This window comes from Hibiscus syriacus, unplaced genomic scaffold (assembly GCF_006381635.1).
Source record: "Hibiscus syriacus cultivar Baekdansim isolate YM2019G1 unplaced genomic scaffold, ASM638163v2 tig00000778_pilon, whole genome shotgun sequence".
Taxonomy (NCBI): domain Eukaryota; kingdom Viridiplantae; phylum Streptophyta; class Magnoliopsida; order Malvales; family Malvaceae; genus Hibiscus; species Hibiscus syriacus.
The window spans coordinates 1,571,564-1,596,371 of NW_024061825.1; the positions used below are offsets into that span (position 1 = coordinate 1,571,564).

The window sequence follows — 24,808 nt, forward strand, 5'->3', positions numbered from 1 at the left end:
TAATTATTATTAAAGTTTAACTTGTTAAAAAACATATATTACAAGGATAATTTAGTAAAACATGCATTCAAATAATCTTATATTACTCCAATTAAATATTGTAATCTTATATTTTTAATAAAAAACTAAATAAGATAATATAATATTCCGAAAATAATGTCATACTAACAATAGACATAATCACAGTGCTTGCTTGCCTGTTAAGGCGTTAATCCTTCCCAAAAGCCATATATCACGTTCAAATCACGTGATTTCAAATCTGATCCGCCACGTAAGCCCGACATATTAAATTTATCGTACTTTTAATTTTCAAATTTAAATTATTTTCCCGCTCATTTCCACAGTTCCTCTCTCTCTCTCTCTCTCTCTTCATTTGACAAAATCGTTAAAGCCAAAATTTGTCTCTCAGAGTCTCACTAATTTCTTCTTCATTCATAAAGCTCCCAGCAAAAAATTCTTCCCAAAATACCCTAACTTCATCTCTCAATTTTCAAATCCGAACCCTAACAGCCTCGGCATGAACCAGTATCACATCTACGAAGCCATTGGTCGTGGCAAATATTCGGTAAATCATATCATTTCTCTCAGATTCCGCCAACATATTTTCGTCGCTGATTATGTTCGGTTTTGCTGCATTTTCTTCTAATTAATCTCATTTTTGGTAGACTGTGTATAAAGGAAGGAAGAAGACGATTGAATATTTCGCAATTAAAAGCGTGGAGAAATCACAGCGGAAAAAAGTTCTTCAAGAAGTAACATTGACTTTTCCTTTTGAATTTATTGATATGATTTGAGTGATCAATTACTAATATTGAAAATTTGGATGCCGGCGATTTGATTTTATCTTGTAATATTACTCGGCATGATCTTTACAGATGTTAGAGCTTCGCTTCTTTTCTTTTCTTTCTCCATATTGAATATTTGAGAGATAATATGATATTCTCAATATTCATGTTTGGTTCACATCGGAGCAAATTTCATCTAGATATAACATCGACATTTTTAGTGCTTGAGCTGATTTGAGTGACTGATTACACTTATTGAAAATTAAGATGTTCTTTCTTCTGTAATTTTAGCTTGTGGTTTTAATAGGAATGATCTTTGAAGAAGTGAGAGCTGTTTCTTATATATATATATATTTAAATACTCTCTGATATTTGATATGTTTTAATAATTAGAATAATGATGCTTAATTACTATTATAGTTCAATTTTGCTTCTATTTTACTTTTTTTTTTGCATTTCCTTTTTCAGGTTAGGATACTTCACTCTTTAAATGACCTGAATATACTAAAGTTTTACTCATGGTATGTTTATTTTCCAATTTACGTATGTACTTCTAAATTTTTGGCATAATTTTGAAAATGTCTCATTTTTGTCACTTGTGTATCAAGGTACGAAACTTCTGCACATTTGTGGTTAGTTTTGGAATTCTGTACCGGTGGTGATCTCATGACCTTGTTACAGCAGGTACTTATAGATTACATCTTTTTCATTTCTTTTAAAGCACGAAAACAACTCTGAAATTTTATTGGTGAGATTCACCGTGTCAGATTCGTGGATCCCGAACGTGGGTGTGTTTGTTTGAAACATACGTTTGAGTTGCATTATCAATTTTTGTATATATGGTTGCAGGATGGTAAGCTGCCAGAAGATTCAATTCATTTCTTGGCCTATGATCTTGTGAAAGCTTTGCAGTAAGAATTTATGTTATTTTTCCTTTTCTTTTTGCTATTCGCGTGTGTATTATGTATTTTATTATTTTTAGTGCTATACTCGGACTTGAGTATGTTCAATTTCTGTCATTTTTTTTTTCTAGAAGATCCTCTGAAGGTTATATGCTCATGCTCATATCCGTAAATCAGACTAACATAGCTTTTGTGAGTTACTAATGGAAATTTTTGTTCTTGTTATTAGATATTTACATTCAAAAGGAATCATTTACTGTGATTTAAAACCATCGAACATACTTTTGGACGAGAATGGGCATATAAAGGTACTTATCCGCCATAACTTTTTAATAAGATGAAGTTGCTGTCATCCTGCTTCCTATGCAATTGAGTTTCACGTGTATATTTGCGTGATGCAGTTATGTGACTTTGCACTTGCAAGAAAGTTGACCGATATATCTAAAACGCCATCTTCCATGGTATGTTCTTGTAACAATTGTGATAAACTGTGCACCGAAGACATGAATTAAATTGCCAAATTTATTAAGTTCATCTTTTCACCCCTTTTTTTCTCGTTCCTAAGTTGTTCGTTTTCTGCTTTCTATGGTTTAGCTGCCACAAGCAAAACGTGGAACACCCTGTTATATGGCTCCCGAATTGTTTGAGGATGGAGGTGTCCATTCTTATGCATCTGATTTTTGGGCACTAGGTTGTGTGCTATACGAGTGTTATGCAGGAAAGCCTCCATTTGTTGGCAGGGAGTTCACTCAACTTGTAAAATGCATCCTCTCAGATCCACCTCCTCCACTCCCAGGAAGTCCTAGCCCTTCTTTTGTCAATATTGTTAATTCTCTTCTGATTAAAGATCCTGCTGAGAGAATAAAGTGGTCCGAGCTTTGTGTGCATGCCTTTTGGAGGACTAAGTTTTCTCAAGTACCTTTACCTCCTCAGCCTGCTTTTGATAGCATGATCGAGTCGTATGCTAAACCATGTCTCTCTGAGCGTAATGTTGATAGAGCTTCTCAAAGCAAAACCCCTCCTAAAATTAGGGAAAAAGATTCAAAAGGGGCTTCAAGGAAAGATGAGAATTCTCTTGTAGGTTCAAGAGCCCAAGAGACACCTGTTAAGGGTACTCCTGTTGGCCGTAAAACTCAAACAAAGGCTTCCGGTAGAGGAGTGGAGGAGAAGCATAAGCGTGTGAACCTCATGAGATTATCTAGAATAGCCAAAACAAACTTACTGAAGGAGAATGAGAAGGAAAACTACCGTAGGCCCGTTCCGAATAGCTTTGAGAATGAAGCTGAAGTTAAAATTGAGAACACTGATATGGAACTTGATTTCGATGAAAACACTGAAGAGGAAGTGCATGATGAACCAGACGGGTCAGGTGTCCCTACTTGTACGAATGAAGAAAAAATTTCAAGGCAGAATCAGCAACAGCTCAAAGTAGAGGAGGGGGATAATAACATCGAGCGATTGGCCATCCAAGCTGGGAGTGATTTCCCTGCCTCAGATCAATCAAAAACATATGATCAGGAATCATCTTCAGATCATGTTGAAGTGGCTGCTACCCCACCAAGTGTCAGTTCTCAACACAGAAACCAGAGAATTAAGGAAGGTCCAGGGGCTGCCCTTGAGTCTGATTGGTCAAAAACATCCAATAATATATCCCAAGTTCTCTGGCATCCTTCTGATCTTTCTGTAAGACCTGTAATGCCAAGCAGAAAAGCTGATAAAATGTCAGAGGTACATCCTTCACTACCATTTGAGGCGTTGCAACCACCTGATTTTGTAAGAGTGTCAAAGGAAAGTTAGATGCACTCAACAATAGGATCATAGCAGTACTTGGTGGGAGTACCGGCATCGGTGAGAAGCAAAGTGTGATTAGATACCTTGAGATGCTTAGTAACAACGCAGATGCAGCCAATATCTTGACTAATGGTCCAATAATGCTCATGCTTGTCAAAATGCTGAGGCAGTCCAAGACTTCAGCTTTGCGTGTACAGCTTGCTTCACTGATCGGCTTGCTGATCCGACATTCTACTTTTATCAAAGAAGACTTGGCAAATTCTGGAATTTTAGGTGCACTTACTGATGGTCTTAGAGACAGGCAAGAAAAAGTGAGAAGATTCTCTATGGCTGCTTTAGGTGAATTGCTGTTCTATATTTCCACTCAAAATGAGCAAGCAAGAGATAACAGTCCATTTGAATCTCCATCAAAAGACAACAAGCCTGTGTCTGGCTGGCAGGTCTGTTTCATATGCCATTGCTCTAGCTCTTTAGATAATAAATCTGATAAGTGGAATCTTGGTGTTTTTAATGATGTTGCTTTCAATGTTTCCATGATTTAAGCAAGTCAGAAACTGCCAAAATACAATATTAATAGATAGTCGAGAAATCTCGAATCTGATGCTTTAAAGAGAACTGTTGCTTGTGAAATACTGTAATGCTACTTTCTCCCCTTATTGGCAGGTCCCGAATTCGTTGATTTCATTGGTATCATCAGTCCTGCGTAAAGGAGAGGATGCCATTACTCAGCTTTACGCTCTTAGGACAATTGAAAACATTTGCAGTCAAGGAGGATATTGGGCAGCTCGTTTCACCAGCCAGGACGTAATCAGTAATCTCTGTTACATTTATAAGGCTTCCGGAAAGCAGGAGAGCATGAGGCTAACTGCAGGGTCTTGTTTGGTCCGCCTCGTTCGTTTCAATCCCCATATTATTCAATCAATTACAGATAAACTTCCACTCAAGGATATCGCATCTGCTCTTGTCAAGGGCAGTCTGCGAGAGCAGCAAATCAACTTAAATCTTCTAAATGTGGTTATGCTTGGAAGCCATTCGTTCTCGAATATAGGAAAGTACCTTCAACAGTTGGCAGAGGACAAGAATATGGTGCCTAATCTTGTGTCTCTCATTGAACAAGGAAGTGAAATCTTGCGGGGCAAAGCACTTGTTTCCGTGGCTCTTCTTTGTAAGAACGGTAAGAGATGGTTACTGCAATTCTTTTGCAATTCAAGGTTACTCCCCACAGTGGACAGGTTGGCAAAAGAGAAGGATAACTATCTACAGCAGTGCCTAAATTCATTTCTCAATGAAGTGGCATCTACGGTTCCCACCTTATTGGATGGTATAACCGGAGATATCCAGCAAATGATGGGAGGAAGACGACACGGGCAGATCACTGCCCTTATCAGTCGTACTGCTCCGAAGAACAATATTCACTTGTTCCCTGTAGTCCTTCATCTTCTCGAGAGCTCATCGTTTAAGAACAGATTGGTGACTCATCAGGTCTTGCGGCAGTTGGCGAATCTTATCCAAGTTATTGAGACACCATTTCAGGTATGTAGTTTTATCTCAGCCATCCTTTTGATGTCGTCATCAGTTATAAACTTTTGAGAGCATTTGTTTCATTTTTGTTTACAAAGTCAAGGCATGGGTAGCGTCGAATATAATAAATGGTGCACATAATGCAATTATTTGTACTTGGGGGGTGAGCGATGTACACGAGTATATTCATGACATAGCAATGTTTGATTTCTCTAAGTTTTTCAATGTATTAATGTTCATATCTTTATATATATTAGAGTTGTGTGACCCAATTTTTTTTTATTGGAATTTAAAATGATTAAAAAGAAATTCACTTAAGATAGAGGTTAAATTGGGAACTTATAATGCAGGATGTAAAAATTCAATTCCTAATGAAGAATAGGAAACTCAATTTGAGTAGATTTTTTTCTATGCAAATTTTCTTTGTAAACAAGAAACGATCTCTATTTATAGTGGCCGAATCGACATAGGCCAACTGTGTGTTAAATTTTTTTCTCTCGAAGATTCATGTACTAATACAGGCTATCTTTTTTCATTCACCAGGGACGGGACGATTTCCAAATAACATTGTTACGAGTTCTGGAATCTATTCCTGAGGAATCTCCCGTCATTCTTGAAAGCTCTAATATTTTCATTCAAGGAATTCTCCCTAGCCTTGCTGTTCTTTACAAGGGAAACAAAGATGGAAATGCCAGATTTTTGTGCCTGAAAATCATGTTCGATTTGATGATGATCTTCTTGAATGAACCTTCGTTGACCGATCTTAGTTCAAAGGATCTGAGATTGGTCTCTAATTCTCATTTTCTTCCACTCTACCCCCTCTTGATTGAAGATGAAGATCCCATTCCCATGTATGCGCAGAAGCTGCTAGTGATGCTAATCGAGTTCGATTATATCAAAATCCCCGACATTTTAGATCCGAAAATGGTCTCGAAATGTTTCGGATTTTTGCTTGGAGATCTAACGAATGCAAATGTGAACAATGTCAAGCTTTGTTTAGCATTGGCTTCTGCTCCAGAGATGGATTCCAAGTTACTTTCGGAGCTAAAGGTGGTTCGAAAAATTGGCAATCTGCTGGAATTCGTAAATGCAAAGGACATGGAAGATTTCCTTGAGCCAACTCTCGGCTTGTTCAAAGCTTTCCTTCTCCGCTCTATCGGAAATGGTTTCGTTTACACGAAGGAACCCGCTCTGTTACTCGATGGTTCGTTGCAGTCGAGAGGCTGCATTAGTGATATAATGGACTTTGGCAGCAATGTTGGAGTGTTGTTGGAGTTAAGTGCATATCCTGAACCACACATTGCTGATGTAGCCTCTGAATGTGTTGTCTTGTTGCTCAAGGCAGCTCCAAGGGAAGCCACGACCGGGTTCCTGACTAATCTTTCGAAGGCCAGTTCGATCCTCGAGTCGTGGCGGGGAAACGGCAACTCTCACTTGCTCTTGAAGAGGTTATTGCACGCCGTTGGTTTTTCTTGTAGGCAATACTTATCTCAGGCTATGATATTATCGATATCGGGACCGGAGATTACACGGATTCAAGGCATAGTTTCTGAGTTGAAAAGCTCAAATATACATGGATTGGCTAATGTTGCTTCCCTTGTTCTCTCGGAGTTGCAGCGGCTGCCGCGTTGCGTTTGAACTTCTTTTCAGGTACATCTCCAAATAGCTCGTGATGTCCCTATCTAATTCGTTTTTAGGATCAATATCATACGTAACTAAACTAGATTCAAATAATCATTTTGATCTAAATTTTTCAAAACTTACAAAATTGTCATTAAATTTTATCCAATTATTATAAAACTTTTCAAAATTTTATAATTATTATAACGTCATCACATTGAGCCTTTTGTAATATTTTGATAAATTTAATAATTATTTTATAATTTCTGAAAGTTAAATGATCGAAACAATCATATTACTATAATTCAATGACATCTATATGCTGTACTTTTTTATTCAAACAATTATATTCTGACCTTTAAGGATAAAAATATATTAAAGATCACTGAACTATGTTCAAATGATTATTTTGATCATCAAACTTTCAAAAGTTATAAAATAATCATTAATTTTTTATTTTTTTTCAAAATGGTTATTAAATTTGTCAAAGTTTTACTATTATTATGATGTCATCATATTGACTATTTATAACAATTTGATTAATTATTATTTTATAATTGTAAAAGTTTAATATTTAAAATAATCATTTCAACATAATTTAGTAATCTTTACTTCGATTTGAAGCGGATAATAAATGGACTGAAATTTTAAATTAAATTTTTAAATCCGGATTCATAGATTTTGTTGCAGGCATTGTGGATAGGACATGGAGGATGTCTTATGGAGCTCTGGTCTAGATGATTCATGATTCAGAGGTGAGTTTCTATTGTTAAAGTGCAGCTTTTTATCATGTAACTATATAAACCATGCATGCCTCGTATCTTATTGTTTTTTCCTTTATCCATTTTACCCAAATCGATGGCATGCAAGTGTCCAACTTCACCACTTTCAATTTAACTTTATGTGTTAAATAATTCAAATTATTTTGATCAAAATTTTAATATATTTCGATCAGTTTTGGTTTTATCAATGTTTGGTTGATATTATAATTTAATAACTTTTTTTTTTGTAAATTTTCATTTATAAATAAAATATTTTTTATTTAATGAAATTATTAAATTTAATTAATATTTTTATAATTGTATATATAGAGAGAGTTGAGACCCATATTAACCATAATTTAGTATCAAATAGTTTCCAGTTTGGTCAAAATTGTAATGTATTTTAACTTATTTCAGTCAATCCGAATCTTAGCAACGTGTATCATCTCAATTTGTTTGGTGCGAGAATTTAATATTTTTTTATAATAACTGTCTTAATTATTTTTAATTTTTTATAATTATATTTATAAATCTGGTTAAACCTAATTAATAATTTTATGATTTATATTCTTATATAGATTTATTTATTTGTATATAGTTAAGGTATAAATTTATTTCCTGTATATAGTTAATGCATTTATTAATATTATATATAGAAATATTTAAACCAATATGTCCGTACTGACTACCTTGCTACCCTCCAAGATATGCATACTTGATTCAAGTTCACTAAAGACCGGACTGACAAACGTACTTTTTTCTAATCCAAATCCGGTTTAAACCGCTCTGAAAATAATAGTTAATGTAACGCTAAAGTATTTTTAAAGATAATTTTTATATTTTCATATCAAATATTTATACATTTTATAACATTTTAAGAAACTAAACATTTAGGTCAAAATACAATCCCACTATTGACACAACAACAAATACATGAAAATGCAATCAAATGATAAACAGCTAATGCTGGACAAAATTGCTGCTATAATTAATCTTTAAAACTCTCATCTATATTAACGACACAAGTTTTACACTAAAACCCAACTTTTGAGCCGGTTTCACAACGATTTTACCACCTGCTAAACACCGGCTTCGAGTTCCTCGTTCACTGCCATTGATGACCGTTTTGTTCGGTCGGTGATCCGGGAACGAAGGGTACGAAACCCCTTCCACCGAATACGGGTCGCATGAAGGTGTCGTCGAATTTTCTCCAATAATAGTGCACGGTGTGGGAAGGAGTGGTCAAGAGCATTCTTAAGCTGCTTGGTCGGAGTACATTTCGGTTTCCTTGGTCGACCTCGGATTCTTGGCCGTTGTCGAGGAATGGCACGATGAATGATTTACGAGTAGATGGTTCAGATGAAAGCATTTTGGTGAGATGTTTCGATGAATGAAGCAGGATCTTAATTAATGGTTTAGTCAACAATCCGAAAACCTGCATAGTGTTAACAACATAATTACATAGGAAGCGTGGGGTGTTATATACCCGTATCCGATACTCACAGTCAAGTATTATAGACTACGGTTGAGAATGTTCAACTATTTCACATTTTTATATATCATGAAACTACTGGACAACTCAATTTATCTCATCAGCTAGTTAAATGAGGCAGAATTATTTACATGGGACTAATATACAAACCTTCCAAAATAGAGCTTTTTAATAAGAGAAAATAACTTCAGTGACCGAAAATGCCTTATAATATACGATTTTAATCAATTTTTTGGATTTGCCAAAATGACCAACAAAATCGCAACGCGATCTTAAATTCGCAATGCGAACTCTAATTTTTTAACTCAGTTTCCAAATGCCCAACGCGAATATCCAGATTCGCAACACGATTGTAAGATTTGCAACGCGATTTTAAAAAATGTGTTGCGATAGTTAAAATGTGTTGCGAGAGTTTGAAAAACGTGTTGTTGCGATAGTGAAAAAGTGTTGCGATAGTGAAAAATCCAAAATAAGTTTACATTTTTACTATTCCAAATTCACGTGGAGTTTGAAACAATAAAGAATGTGTTGCGATAGTGTAAAAGATTCCCAAGTATTGGCAATGCTCAATCCCACATAGTATTGGAAACATTATTGGGAATGGGTTTTTAAGGCTTGGATTTCCCACTTCCTTGTTGAGTGGAAGAGAACAAGGGGACTCTCGCGTACCGCCGCCGTCCCGTCTCTGGTCGTGGTCGTGGTAATATATGTCTTCGACACGTCCGCGCGGATACTATATTTTTAGAGAAAATTCTTAAGAAACAAATGCAATACCACCAGTCGTTGCACGTACTTGATATGATCAAATACAAAAAGTTCCCCACAAATAATTGCAGAGCAATGGTAGTGTTGATGTTAGAAAGGTCATCTGGATTGCATTGAAAAGAACCACTGATGTGGCATCATTAACAACTCCCTCCCCGAAAACCAGACTGAGGTGTTTCATCTTGATTAAGAACCTGAACAAAGAAATAGAGGACCAATCGCTCGGCACAGTTACTGGTTGCCGATTGTAACCGCAACCTAGATCTCTAACATACATACTTGCAAAGTGCAAACAGAATCTGTGGCAGAAAAGATTGCCCCAATTGCTGCAGTTCAGATAGTGAGGAGAATTAGCAAAAGACTAAAACATACAATCTAACAATTACATGTGGAAAAGAGATAGTAGCATGAATGTTACCAAGATAATCCCCTATCTGCAGATCCTCAATATTCATTTTCTTGAAAATCTCAATGGCACCAAGGCCACCATAAATGAAGACAGAGAAAAGATATTAGGATAAAGATTAGCAATAAGTAGATAGTATTTGTTTAACCAGAGAAATAATGCCTTAATGAGATAAGGCCAATATATTAGTGATTTAGTATGTGTGCTTGTGTAAAGATGTGCATGTTTGTGCAGCTCAACAAGTATGACCACTATCCATGGTATTCGGATTCGAGTGTGAGTGTCAATGTCAAATACAAGTACGGGTTTGGTCAATATTATTCAAGTTTTAAATATATTCTTAAAATTTTAAATATATATTTGAAAGATATATTTTATATTTATATTTATATTTATGTTATTACGAGATTAAATATAAATATATTTGACAAAAAATGAAACCCAAGTATTTTAGATTTAAAATTCTACATGTAATTATTAGGTAAATTACACATTTAGTACCTAAAATATTAATTTTGGTCTGTTTTAGTACCTTAACTTTCAATTTTTTTTAATATCATACCTAAAGTTTAGTTTTTGTTTGATTTTAGAACCCTCGTTCAAAATTTAACGTTATGTTTTGAAAGCAATTGAAAGTTTAAGTACTACAACAGACCAAAGTTAATAGTTTAGGTACTAAACGCATTAAGTTTTTAATGGCGGATACTAAAATGAAACAAAAACTAAACGCTAAGTATGATTTTGAAAAAATTGAAAGTTTAATTACTAAAATGGACCAAAATTGATAGTTTAAGTACTAAATATTCAGTTTACCCTATAATTTTTTATGGGGAGCAGCATTCAATCTTCTATTATTGGACTCTCTTTGCAGCCTGGTCCCAAGGATGGTCTACTCCAGTGCTTCATAAAACGGAACCGATCCACTCAAACATATTGCCTTTACCTTGCTTTAACTAATGGTGAGCATTTTCTTCTTCAAAATATTACTCCATTTTTATTTATATTATTCGAATTCGAGTACAAATATTCGATTTAAATATTATCTTCACTATTTTTAAATTTTTTTAATGTGTTAGATACAAGTGTAACCAATAATGGAAAGTTCCTACTTGTTGCTTGCAAGTATAGCCATGCAACTTGTAATGAGTATATCATCTCGCTAAATGCCGAGCATATGTCCAAGGGGAGCAGTTCTTATGTTGGGAAATTGAGGTGAGTTCGATTTTGATACGAGTGTCGAATATGAATATATATTCGAATATACGTTGAATATAATGTTTTTAAAAAACTTAGAGAAACATAAACCACAAACAAAAGTTTTATGTTTTCTTCTTTCTTTTTGGCAAAGATCGAATTATTTGAGCAACCGATTCATCATACTCGATCGTCGATCTTCCTATACGAGTTTGAAGATGGCTAAGAATAACCATTCTAGGCTACCAAACTATCCTGTGGCTCACATTTCATATGAATTGGATGTTTTTGGTTTAAGGTAAGAGTTCAATTATTTTGCGTAACGATTCAAGTGATTATATCGGATATATACTTATATCTGACCCTCGCTTTCGAGCCCGAAGAGCTGATACATATGTACTGTATATGACTTCCAGGGGTCCAAGGAGAATGCAGTGTACAATGGAAACCATCCCTGCCACTTCGATTGCACCTGAAGGTGCTGCTCGAACCCGGGCTGAGTTGTCACGGTGCAGCACAAATGTATCTCGACCAAATCGGATTGTTTATTAAAAATCAGCTAGTACGGGCAAATTTCGATCGGGATCTTTGTCCAGTCAAGAGAACGATGTGTTGGTGTTGATAAATAAGGCTCCGAGGTGGGACGAACGACTCCGTTGTTGGCGCTTGAACTTCCGTGGCCGAGTGACGGTCGCTTCGGTTAAAAACTTTCAGTTGGTAGATTCTCCGGAAAACCGAAAGATCATCCTCCAGTTCGGGAAAGTCGGAAAATTTATTCACCATGGATTACCGGTATCCGATCTCAGAATTCGAAGCATTTGCTATCTGCCTCGGCAGCTTCGACACTAAGATTGCTTGCGAATAAAGGATCCATGGTTCCAACACAGATTTGTATTTTATCATCAGAATCCACTTTTTATTTACTTAAAATATTTCTGTTTTATAATTTAAAATGAATATAATAATTTACACTAAAATTAACCCTTGGTCACATACTCAGATATCCCCTTTCATAATACAAAATACATGCTGATCTTATGTACACATACTTGTCCTCAACTCTATCTCTTTAAGCTGCTTGCATATGTACAGAGACGGATTCTTTAGAAAACGGATCGTCGGAATGCAATTCCAGTTGGCTCAAGCTCCGGACAAACTCGGAGAACGAAGGGAGATGCTTCGGTGTGAAGAATTGGTTTCCCATCCTCAGGAAAGTGAATGAGTATATCAGGTTCTCATCCGACATGTTTTTCTTAATCTGCTTAAAAGCATCGGGAGCTCCTACCGATTTTCGACCACTCCCTAGTATATAGGCAGTTCAACACCTTCCAAACCGTGAAGTTTCATAGCTCTCAGTCCGGCTGAGATTGCCCGGAAATTATTGATCTTAGCACCGGAAACGACATCCATGGGAAGAACAGCAAATAATCCAACTCTATGATGATCTGCAAAAAACGCAAAATGTTGAATAAACAACCAAATAACAATGAAATCGGTATGGTTCCTTGCATTACAAGAAACCTGCAGTTCTCTATCAATACAAATACTAGTTGATATGGAAACACTAAATTTTATCACATTTAACATAAGAAAAAACATATGATTCATCCAAATAATTAGCTTTCTGTATATATACACATACATTTTTCGATATAAACAATCGAATAACAACGACGTCGGTACAATTCATTGCATTACAAAAGAACCTGCAGTTGTCTATCAATGCAGATACTAAATTTCATCATATTTAACATAAGAATAAACATATGATTTGTTCAAATAATTTTATTTCAATATATACACACAAACATACACTTTTCGATATGAACAACCAAATAACAACAAAGTCGGTATAATTCCTTGCAATACAAGAAACCTGCAGGTGCCTATCCATGCAAATACTAGTTGATATGAAAATATTAAATTTAATCACATTTAGCATAAGAACAATTTACTTTCAATATGTATACACTTTTAAATACAGTTGTTATCTTTTAATCACTTTAGATTATTAAAAAATAATTATAAATCGTTAATTGAACATGTGACATAGCGGTAAAAATAAGTAACCTCTTCGTCTCCAATACAATTACGACTACTCTCTTTTTTGTTTCCTATCACAGCACCACCAACAACTTAGTTTTATGAGGCAACTACTTTTAGAGATGGGTTTGGGTTGAGTTTGGGTCAGGGTTCGGCCAATCCGATTCAACTCAAAAATTTTACATTTCACCCGACTCGACCAGACCCGAAGAATATATACTCTCCACCCGACCTAAACCCGACATGACTTTTTGAGATAAAATTCAAACTCTATCCGACCCATCCCGAAACAATAAAAATATTATTTTTATTTAATAAAAACAGTAATTTAATTAAAAAATAATATATAGAGGGATATTATTGTAATTATTCATAAATATATAAAGTAAAATTATATATTTTTTTGGGTCGGGCCGGTTGTGTATTTTTCATCCTAAACCCGAATCCGACCCGACCTGACCCGAAAATTTTACATCCTTCACCGACTTGACCAGACCCAAAGAATATATACTCTCCACCTGACCCAAACCCGACCCGACTTTTTGAGATAAAATTCAAACCCGATCTGACCCATCCCGAAACAATAAAAATATTATTTTTATTCAATAAAACAGTAATTTAATTGAAAAAAATAATATATAGAGGAGTATTATTATAATTATTCCTAAATATATAAGGTAAAATATATTTTTTGGGTCTGGTCGGGTTGTGTATTTTTCATCCTAAACCGAATCCGACCCGACCTGACCCGAAAATTTTACATCCTTCACCCGACTTGACCAGACCCAAAGAATATATACTCTCCACCTGACCCAAACCCGACCCGACTTTTTGAAATAAAATTCAAACCCGATCCGACCCATCCCGAAACAATAAAAATATTATTTTTATTCAATAAAACAGTAATTTAATTTTAAAAAAAAAATATATAGAGGGGTATTATTATAATTATTCCTAAATATAGAAGGTAAAATTATATTTTTTTTTGGGTCGGGTCGGGTTGGGTATTTTTCATCATAAACCCGAATCCGACCCGACCCGAATATCACCTTTAAAAAACCTGAACATAATCCAAATTTTAAAAAAATGACCCGGTAGGGTAGGATCGGGTTCAGGTCCATGCCCATCCCTAATTACTTTGGCTTTTGGCCAACATTTTTTTCTTTCTTTCGGTTTTCTCTAATTTTATTGTAAATAAATAACAATTTATATATCATGTTTATCATTAATCATTTGTTGATTCGAGTCTCTTTTTTTTTAAAAAAAAATTAACATCTACACATTATTTATCAAAAAGAACTGCCGCTCTCCATTAAGAATTGATGGAGTCTTATTTTATGTGACATCATTACTTTATATTAGGAAGTGTGACTTTTTAAGAATTTATGTTAGAAATATAAGAGGTATAAAATTAAATCATCGATAAAAACTTTAATAAAATATCTAAATTATATAAAAATTTAATTTTTTTTAGAAAGTACAACCGTCTTAATACATCTTCAACTCATCTCATATAGGTGATATCGTAAACGAATAAAATGTTGAAAATCGTAACAAAATTATAAGAAAATAGAGGCTTATTTTATGAAACATCATTATTTTATATTAAAGAGTGTGAAATTTTAAGAATTTATATTAAAAAATATAAAATCAAATCATCAATAAAAATATAATAAAAAAATTATAAGCTTTGAAAAGTGATATTGGTTGAAACCTTATCCTTTGCCTAATCTTAATTGCTCATAGTCAAAACCTAATCACTTTAACTAAACCACCCTCAAAATTGAAACACCCTTTTTAGCCTATATAAATTCGGCTTTAATTAATTTTATTTTACACTTAGTAATTTTAGATACAAATATAATATTAGTATAAAATCATATTTTATTATTATTTAAATAATAATAAAATAGTTGTTGATCGACCAAAAACTCGAACTTAAACCAGTGAAAATCTAATAAAAGCCAGTTTTTTACTGTTAAGGAGAAATTGGGTAGTGGATCTAAAGCACATACCAAGGGAGGCCAATAGCGTTGTTGACTTTGTCGCTAAACAGATGTGGTAGCACCATGAAAACACAATTTTTCTGCAAAATTACCCAAAGGAAACTGAGGAGTTGTTATTAGATGATATAACGGGCAGCTAGGCGGTCCCATACACCTCTATTCAACAAAAAAAAATCCAGTTTTTTTAATCAATTTCATGTTAAAATTGTGTCCACTAAATTAAATAAAATTTTCAATCTCACTATTTCACTAATTTTGCTAAAAATAAAAATAAAAAAATCGTCTATATATATATATATATTTGAATAATTTCTATATTATGGGAGGAAAGGGGAATTTTGCTCCTAATATGTATATATTTTTTTAATTTGAAGTAAGCCCAATAGATATTTTTATAGGTTCAAATGTTGATATTTTATTTTAGTATTCATATCTAATTTGCTCTAAAAGATAAATATGCATTATTTTCATAAATAAATAAATATTCATTTAAAATTATTAATGTGGTATATCAACTCGTTAATTAATTGAAAACTCAATAATCCTAAACATTTGTCATATATCTAATTAGTTCAATACAACTTAATTTTAAAACAGTTTTATTATTAATTAAATAAATTAAATAAATGAAAACCCTAGCATTAGCTAGATATAAGCTAGTGTATACAATTTACTGATACTTAACTGTATTTTCCCGCCATTTAATGCTCTAAATATCAAATTTTGAAGCCCATAAATGTTGTTAAAACCTGCTTTAAGCCAATGAACGCTTCATGATGATATTTAAGATTAATTAATATATTATTTACGTTGCCAACTAGTGTTGGCACAAGTGGTTGAGATTCAGGAATTTACGTTTGTAAGGACAAGTTCGAATCTCGCCACCGTCACTCTTGGTGGGCAATCTGTAAAGTCTTATGTAAATCCCAATTGAGTCTTAGGTATACTCTGGCCCTGGACTGGGGAACCACCCTTGACCTAAACTTTTTGAGTACCAAAAATATATATATATATATTATTTACGCCTTCAATTGTAATTATTATATAATAATTTTAGAAAAGGTGTCTTTGCACATTTTTATAAATCATGTAATATCAGTCGTTAAAAAGAGTGTTCTTCTTTGAGGTCTTGGACTTAAATAGTTATATTTGTACGACATGTGTATTGTTAGAGCCGACTATTATAAGAAGTAAGACGAGCGATTGCTCAAGGCCCTCATATTTTTATAGGATCCTTAATTTTTCAATCATACTTTTGTTTTTGTAATTGAAATAATTAATTTTAAAAAATCTTTTATAATTGAGGCCCCTAAGTTTTGCAATCTAACTTTTTTTATTTTTGTAATTAAGATTTCTAATTTTTTCAATCTCACTTTTAATATTACTAATTGAGTCCCTAATTTTTTCATCCTTTTTACCTTTATAATTTAATAATTAGCTGACCCTATTTACATATATAATGGGGTAAGGGGAGGTAGGAGAGTGCCCCCAACGCTAGGTTGAGAGCAACTTCCGTGGAAGACCTCCGGCAATTATGAATTGTCCACCGTGGGACTCGATCCCACGAACACAAGGTTAAGAGTCTTACGCCCTATCAACTGAGCTGGACGGGCAATTTTTTTTACCTTTATAATTGATGCCGTTAATTTTTGTAATCTCATTTTCTACCTTTATAATTGAAACCCTTACTTTTTTTAATCTCACTTTTTACCTTTATAATTGAGGACTCTAATTTTTTCAATCCAACCTTTTACTTTTATAATTTAGGCTCTTAATTTAATCATTTTTCTAAGATTTAGTAACGTAATATTAAATTAATTTTCAAAGTAATAGAATATATTTTTATTCTATAAAGGTCTATTTTTAGTTTCACTCAGGCCCCGAAATTGTTCGAGATGACTCTGTGTATTGTAAATGGTTAAGAAAGATTTTGAACAAATGTTATCTTGTAATCATCCATACTATTCGATCAAAATTATTGAAAGATACCTTCTTTATTTGCTAATTAATTTTATAATATGTCACATTTTTAGGTATCATCCACACTTTTTGATAGAAGCTATCAAATCACATCATCTCTTCATCTCTTATTAATGCATATTCAACACTCTTACCCCTCCCTACACCCTCACCACACATTGAATGCATGTACATTAAACAATATATTATCTTTCAAAAATATATTTACACGTATATGATGCATGTATATATGCATAAATGTTGTAAAGAATGGGGAGGCAAGAAGATATATAGAAGGTGAGGAGTAGTGTGGGAATAGTGCGTGAAAATGTCGGCAAAAGTGAGTATATGTGAGTCGATTTTAAGGGTTTTGGCACTGCTGCTAACGCTTGCGGCAGCCATTGTTATTGGGGTAAATAAGCAGACCGAGTTCCTTCCGATACAGTTTAGCCCAGCCTTTCCTGTTGTCGACGTTGCTTTCAAAGCTAAGTGGCATTACTTGTCTGCCTTGGTGTAAGTTTATTTTCTTGTTTATTATCGGTTGATTTAGTGATACGAGACATTGGGTCGTTTAGATAACATTTAGGGTTTGAATATTTTGTTGTAAAAAATAGAATTTAGTTAATATCATATTGATTTTAACACGACGTTTAAACTTATAAACTATAAAGCGTTTGATTTCTTCGCTCAACCCTAAAACTTGTTACTATGGATGTAAATGAGGCGAGTTTAAATGAACAAGACTATGTTTGTGTTTGTTTGTTTAATATTGAAGGTGTTCATGTTCGGGTCATGTTTATTTGTTTATTTTTTAACGTGTTTGTGTTCGGTTCGTCTAGCGTCCACGAACATGTTCGATTAGAGTTTGTCAACATGTTAGTGAAATTATGCCACTAGTCCTTAACTCATCATGCTTCAGAGTTTGAACTCTAAAGTTCATCATGTATTCAATTTAGTCCCTACATTCACCAATATTTAAAATATAAAAAAATAAAAGGAAAGTAAAACCGAATAAACGAGCTAGTCGATAACAAGATTATAAATGAGCCAATAAACAAAATTTCAAACGAGTTTTTTCGTGAACACAAACGAACCGGACACACTTTTGTTTGTGTGTTCATATTTGTTCGTTTATTAAATGAACATAAAAGTTTTGTTCATACTATTTTACTTAACTTAATAAAGTTATAATTGTTTACGAAAAGTTCATCGAACGATCTATTCATTTACGTCATACTACTCCAAAATTATTTATTCATTTGAATCTGTGTTGGTAGGTATTTGATGGTGGCAAACATAGCAGCAAGTGCATACGCAGCAATTTCGACGCTCATCGTGTTAGCAACCAGAACCGCAGAGATAGGGGTTGCCCAAACCATCATCATCTTCGATGTAACCGTCGTCGGGTTGTTGTTTTCGGCCAACGGGGCGGCCTTGGCTGTCGGTATTATCGGCTACAAAGGGAACTCTCATCTTCAATGGAACAAAGTCTGCAATGTTTTCGACAATTTCTGCGACAGAATCGCCATCTCCATTGTTATGTCTTTGGTCGCTTCCTTTGCTTTCATTGGTTTGGTTGCATTGGCTGTTCTGTCTTTGCAGAAGAGATTTGCTCCTAGAAGCTAAAATGTTGGTATTATTGTTTGATGTTTTATCATGTAAAGAAAATAAAATAAAATTGTGGGAGGAAAAAATTAAAGAAAAGTTTGTGTGATTTGTTATTTATTTAATTAATATATAATTATATGCATTGATAAGCACAAACTAATTTATCTCAGTAGTTAAAAAATTATTGTTGTTTCTAGAGGTCATGGGTTTAAGCATCAATGATTGTAGTAGGATGATTGAACGTTCATTGTCAAATAATTAGGAGTATTTAGAACAAATATTATCTTTATAATCAATTTAACTTAATAAAAAATAATTATTTGTATTGATAAATTAATTTTGATTAAATAAATTATAAATATTAACATATGCTAAAATAATTAAAAGATTCCATCAATTTCGAACCTACCCAAATATAAATACCATAGGTTTTTAATTTTAGCTTTTGTTATGATTTAAAATTTTAATATTAATGTTCTCAATCTGAATACATCTTATATAATAAGGGGTTGTTTGTTTACTGCTGAATGGAATCATTCAGCGCTGCTGAATTCATCGATGAATACTAAACCGTTCAGCATTCAACGTGTTTGATTCTCACATTTGAATGAAAATTATGCTGAATGAAACATCAAAACATTACTGAATGATTCAGCATTAAAGTACATTCTGAATCATTAAGCACCTAGTATTTTACCATTATACTTATTTTTTTCACATGTTGTCTTATTAAACAATCATATCTTATAATATAATAAATCATTATGAAAGTAAAAATGAAAATATTCATAATTCAGATTGTATATTTAGAACCATTATCAAACAACATGTCACATTCAGAGCCAATTCATACAGAATCTTTAAATCATTCAAGCCATTGAATCATTCAGTCCTTAATCATTTTAATTTATCAAACAACCCCCAAGTTTAATTAGATTTTAGAATAATTAATTTTGATCTTACCCATTCGAATTATATTATGTATATTCACAAATGCAGACAATTTTAATTAATATTCATATCAATTATGATTTTAATTTGTATTCATATTAATTCATCTTCTATAGGCATATTAAATTATTAATTCTTTTTAATACGACAACGTTTAATACATTTTTAACAGTTTTGAAAATTATTTACATAAAATTCAATCCTAAATCAAAACCTACATTATGTTCATTTTCATTGGCCTTTTTTACATTGCTTGAATGTTAGAATGTTTAAGACTAGGCTGAACCGTGGTACCAGCGCCGGTCATCGTCCAGGAAAAACCATGAACTGATAAATTTATGCACTGGCTTTACCTTCCCCTTCAGTTGACCGGATGTTAACACGCGTGGCCGGAGCTCTGGACAAAATGAAATTTCCTTTGAGATCTGTTTTGCCATACTCCGCAACCTGAGGATCCATCACGATTCTGCATGATATCCATTCTCGGCACATTAAATCAACACCGTAATAACTCAAATGGTCCACGATGCTGTTACCTGACACTGAACTGCAACAATAACTCTAATTAGTCGTGCTAAGTTGTTCTACTAGAACTTGAGTGCGATTATCGTAGGTGTCCAACACGGGTATGTTCAATATTTTCTTTAAGTTCATGTATTCGGAGGTCCATATCCAAAATACACGTTCAAAATGTGTTGACCATAGATGTTTCAAGAAAAATGAAGATTCGGAGCAGCATATGCTTACCTACATAAATTTCCACCACAATCAAAACCATACAGAAATAGGCTTACCTACTACACGTTGGATCTTCACCGGAATTATCACAGACCTTCTCAACTCTATAAACCAGACTTCCAAATCCAAGGTTATACAGCCATACCTACAAAAAACGATATAAATTAACGAACTTATCCATAATGTTCTTTCTTAGTCAGGTTGCAGTCTTACATGCATCGGATATGAATCCTTGATCAACACATCTCCAATGTAAAAACATTAGTTGTTTTTAAGTGTTAAACAACAGACCACAATAGCATCCTCACATTTAAGGATGTTAGATGGTGCACTTACTTTAGAAAGAAAAAACATTGTTTATATTTTATATTCAATGTAATGCTGTAACTAATAAGGAGCTTCGTTCCTGAGCCATTAGGACCATGCTACATTTCGTGATACAGACATTCACTGTTATTGTTACTTAAGAATTGAGACAACATATGGATACGGGCAACAATTCAGGACTCCTCAAGGGTAGAAAAAGTTTTTATACTGAAAGTTACATAACATTCAATTTTCTATAATCAAGAACCAATAATTGATAATAATCTAATTAGTAAACTGTTATGTCTACATTTACATGCCAAGTAATACCAGAAATCATAGAGGATTAATTTCAACAATCACGGATACTTACCTCTCTAGGGAAGTGATGGTATGTCTTATGAGGGAAATAAGTATAGTATGGTGGCAGATGAGGCACAATATCATGGTCATTTGTCACTCTAATAGTATTCGGCACAAGCTTGGCATAATAAGAAGCAAAGGCAGCATTCCCTATACGAGGTTGTCCAAATGTCATAACTTGAACATTATTGGCTTCATGATTAACCTGGGAATAAAGATAATTTTCTTGTTACAACTCCGACAAAGCAACCAGCAAAGCTCCCATAATTTTGGCAGGAAATTTGACTCAAAAAAGATTTGGAAATGCCATGGTACATAATATAAAACAATGTTGCAGAATAGAAGGTTTCCCAGTTACAGCACAATGAAAACAACAATAATATATTTCCAGATGAAGCAAGAAAGGCTCAAGATTACCGTTAGATCAAGTGCACAAAAGGAAGCCATAGCCCCTCCCATCGAATGACCTGTAACCATGATGTCAAGCTCCCCATAAAACTCTCTTGCTTCTTTGACAGCATGGAGAATTCCATGGCGAATGGTTGTGTTATGATAAGCAGTATAAAATCCATGGTGCACCTGAAATAGCCAAAGAAGACAAAACATTAATTACAATCACTCTGGCGTAAAATTAAAAACCAGAAGGAATTTGTTTTGCATACCATAGCATCAGGCATGCCAGGGTAATTTAAATCAAGCTGTTTCCAGAACAAGTCTTCAATCCAATTTTGTATGCTGCAAACAGACAGATAAATCAATCAAACAAAAAACAGTAAAACATAATCAAAAGGACAAAAGATTACCGGTTTCTGCATAATTCATAATTTGTTTACCATTTAGGTTTTGATGCCATGAATGCCTATTCTTTTGAAAATATAGGTTGAACAGAAAGTACAGGGGGAAATATTAGTACCTGTGTTCTTGCGTTCCTCTGAAGGCAATAACAATGGCATTAAGATCCTTCGCCACTCCGACAAATGCCTATCAATTATTTGTCAATTTAATGTCAAACACAAACAAAAGTATTCCCAAGTGTAACACCAAAATGGGTCATAATTTCAATAAATATCAAAGGGAACAAATATATGAACCTGTAAACATTTCTCAACATCAACGACTAGCTCGATAACTTCAAATCCCTGTTTCCATATCAAGGAGTGTTAGGGAAACCCATTCGACTAGAAACCTACTTAAACACCCAATATTAAAGAAAATCAAGTAGAAAATCAACTAATCAAGAACCTTGGTCAAACCATTACATCGTTCACATGTCCAAGTAAAAAGTTCCGTCAAATCTGAAATGTACACCTACAGGAACAAATGGTAAAAACAATAACGAATACAAAGAAATATAGTGAAGAAAACAGCACTCTTATAAAAACGTCTTAGGCAACAAAATTGAACTCATTCACCTATCTACTCTAAGAATAAACTAAAATTTCCTTAGCAATTATTTAAACCTTCAAGCTCAATTACCGCGGAAGCATATTCCACCAAAATGGTCGCAAGAGAATGATTGTAGATGGCGTGTTTATGGTTGTCTTTGACCTGCAAGTCTGCAGTAAACGGAAGCAAATTCCTTAATAAACTAAACTTCTACCATCTCAAAAGCTACAAAAATCAATTAAAATTGTATATATTGAGCTGATTTCAACATTTATTTGCATTGATCAGGAACAATTCACTAAAATTATAACAGAAAGACCTAATTTTGAAAGAAAAAAACAAAGGAAATTAAAAGAATTGAATTTAACAAGTACCTCTACAGCTAGAAGATGCAATTAAACATGTAAAAATCACCAAAACTAGCCACTTTTTTCGCTCCATTATCTGAGAATCAAACAAAATAAATATATTACGAATGTAAAGAGCAATGAAAATCAAAACAAGGCAAAGCCAAGCCAAACAAAGCAAAGCGATGTAATCAGAAACGCACCTTGTGAACAGTGGATGTCGGAGCTCCGATTATGAAAGTTAAGCGGCGTATAAACGGCGACCGTAACTCTCCGATTGGGCTTCAGCGACTTCGTTTTGGAGGGAGTCAGTATCTCTCAAATGATTGAGAAGAGAGAAGACAATAGAAGAAAAGGTTAAACCAAAAAGGATATTCGTTTATATTGTTTTATTCGACTTCAAAATATCTTAATTACCCTTGTTGGACCTTTTACTATTGGCAGACTTGTTCGAACATGGAGGTAGTAAGGTAATTTTCGGAAGACAATAACGTGCTACCGCCGTCGTTAAGAAAAGAATTTCTATTGTTTGGAAATCTGATTGCGGATAAGATTTGGTTCGTACGTATCCGGTACGGAAATCTTAATATACATTTAAAATTTTATATTTTTTTTTAAAATTTTAGGTAAAATATTATTTAAAATATTAATTTTTACCGAAAAATATTAATATTGGACGTTATATTTTCGGTAAAACGTTACCTAAAATATTATTTTTTCTACTTGAAATATTAATATTAGACGTTAACTAAAATGTTATTTTTTCTACTAAAAATTAGATAGCAAAATTAATATTTTTGATAAAAAATAATATTTTAGATAACGTTTTATTAAAAATATTAAAAATATATTAATATTTTTTTTATAGAATCTTTCTCGTATGTTAAAATTACCATAAGTTCATAACTACCCGATTTGGTTAGGCGAGTTTGAGTCCACTGTGTCCCCTTTTTCTTATCTTCTTACCTGTACTATTATTATTACAATACTTTTGTTTTATTTATTAGAATAAACTATTTATCTATTTCGTACTTTAATTTTACTCGTGATTTTGCGATAAATTTTGCTGATTGCACTTGAAATATTTTTATTGATTTTATTTAATTATTTTTTTTTTGGATAAGTAAAGATTTTATTCATCTAAAAGAGCAGCAAGTTGTTACAAAGAACAATATAACACTAAGACAAATCCCAATCTAGACATAGCCTCCTATTTACATCATCAATCAAGTTCATACTGCATCTATACAATTTAATTCTTATAGAATCTCTAATTTTATGAACAATTGCATCAACCGAACGATTAACACCTCTAAACAGCCTATGATTACGTTCCTCCCAAAGAAAATAGACAAAACCAGTCCAAGCAAGCTTTAGGATACAAACAAGAAGGGATTTACCCCTCAAATTCAAGGCCAGCCAGTGCAAAGAATCGACTGGTTATGAAGACCACAAGTCTGCAAGATTACATCCCAAACCTCTCGGGCGAAAGAACATTCTAAAAACAAGTGATTCCGAGATTCCAGCTCAACTCCACACAGACCACAGATATGATCAACCTGAATTCCAAATCTGTCTAACCTATCATTTGTAGGAAGTCTATCCAGAATCACCATCCAAGCCACAATGGAAAATTTTGGGACATGAGCAGGAAACCAAATCAATTTGTGCCATTCAACCTTGTCCCTCCTCTCACGGATATGGTCCCATATCCATGCACCTCTAATCTGAGACAAAACAACAGCAGAACCAAAAAGTCCCCAAGCCTCCTCCCTCATTTTCACCAGCTTTCTTAGGATCCAGCTAAAATGAGGCTTACAGTCAACTGTCCAAAAATCCATAGCCTTTAAACAATAAGATTTGA

General features: G+C 33.6%; 3 protein-coding genes and 1 long non-coding RNA gene across 4 annotated transcripts; 2 read left to right on the top strand and 2 right to left on the bottom strand.

Annotated features, from left to right (window-relative positions):
- Positions 1–406: 406 nt before the first annotated feature.
- On the top strand, positions 407–7,451 carry LOC120114672 (serine/threonine-protein kinase RUNKEL-like). Its single transcript, XM_039135497.1, is given in 12 exon segments — positions 407–565; positions 666–752; positions 1,254–1,306; positions 1,394–1,469; positions 1,635–1,696; positions 1,917–1,995; positions 2,089–2,148; positions 2,282–3,476; positions 3,479–3,918; positions 4,142–5,011; positions 5,543–6,649; positions 7,323–7,451. Coding segments are annotated over 11 exon segments (4,065 nt in total). The 5' UTR covers positions 407–517; the 3' UTR covers positions 6,638–6,649; positions 7,323–7,451.
- A 2,335-nt stretch (positions 7,452–9,786) lies between these two features.
- LOC120113389 lies at positions 9,787–10,206 on the bottom strand. The gene is made up of 3 exons (XR_005515296.1): positions 10,056–10,206; positions 9,917–9,963; positions 9,787–9,831 (listed from the first exon to the last, which is right to left on the bottom strand). It is a non-coding gene; the product is annotated as an uncharacterized LOC120113389 (long non-coding RNA).
- A 7,367-nt stretch (positions 10,207–17,573) lies between these two features.
- LOC120218979 (CASP-like protein 1E1) lies at positions 17,574–18,871 on the top strand. The gene is made up of 2 exons (XM_039215845.1): positions 17,574–17,758; positions 18,523–18,871. The coding sequence occupies exons 1-2, from the start codon at positions 17,574–17,576 to the stop codon at positions 18,869–18,871; spliced, it is 534 nt and encodes a 177-aa protein (XP_039071776.1).
- A 1,182-nt stretch (positions 18,872–20,053) lies between these two features.
- LOC120114680 (lipase-like) lies at positions 20,054–23,344 on the bottom strand. The gene is made up of 11 exons (XM_039135502.1): positions 23,148–23,344; positions 22,972–23,041; positions 22,688–22,767; positions 22,454–22,519; positions 22,303–22,350; positions 22,125–22,192; positions 21,874–21,946; positions 21,629–21,790; positions 21,222–21,416; positions 20,599–20,687; positions 20,054–20,351 (listed from the first exon to the last, which is right to left on the bottom strand). The coding sequence occupies exons 2-11, from the start codon at positions 23,036–23,038 to the stop codon at positions 20,141–20,143; spliced, it is 1,059 nt and encodes a 352-aa protein (XP_038991433.1). The 5' UTR covers positions 23,039–23,041; positions 23,148–23,344; the 3' UTR covers positions 20,054–20,140.
- Positions 23,345–24,808: the final 1,464 nt, after the last annotated feature.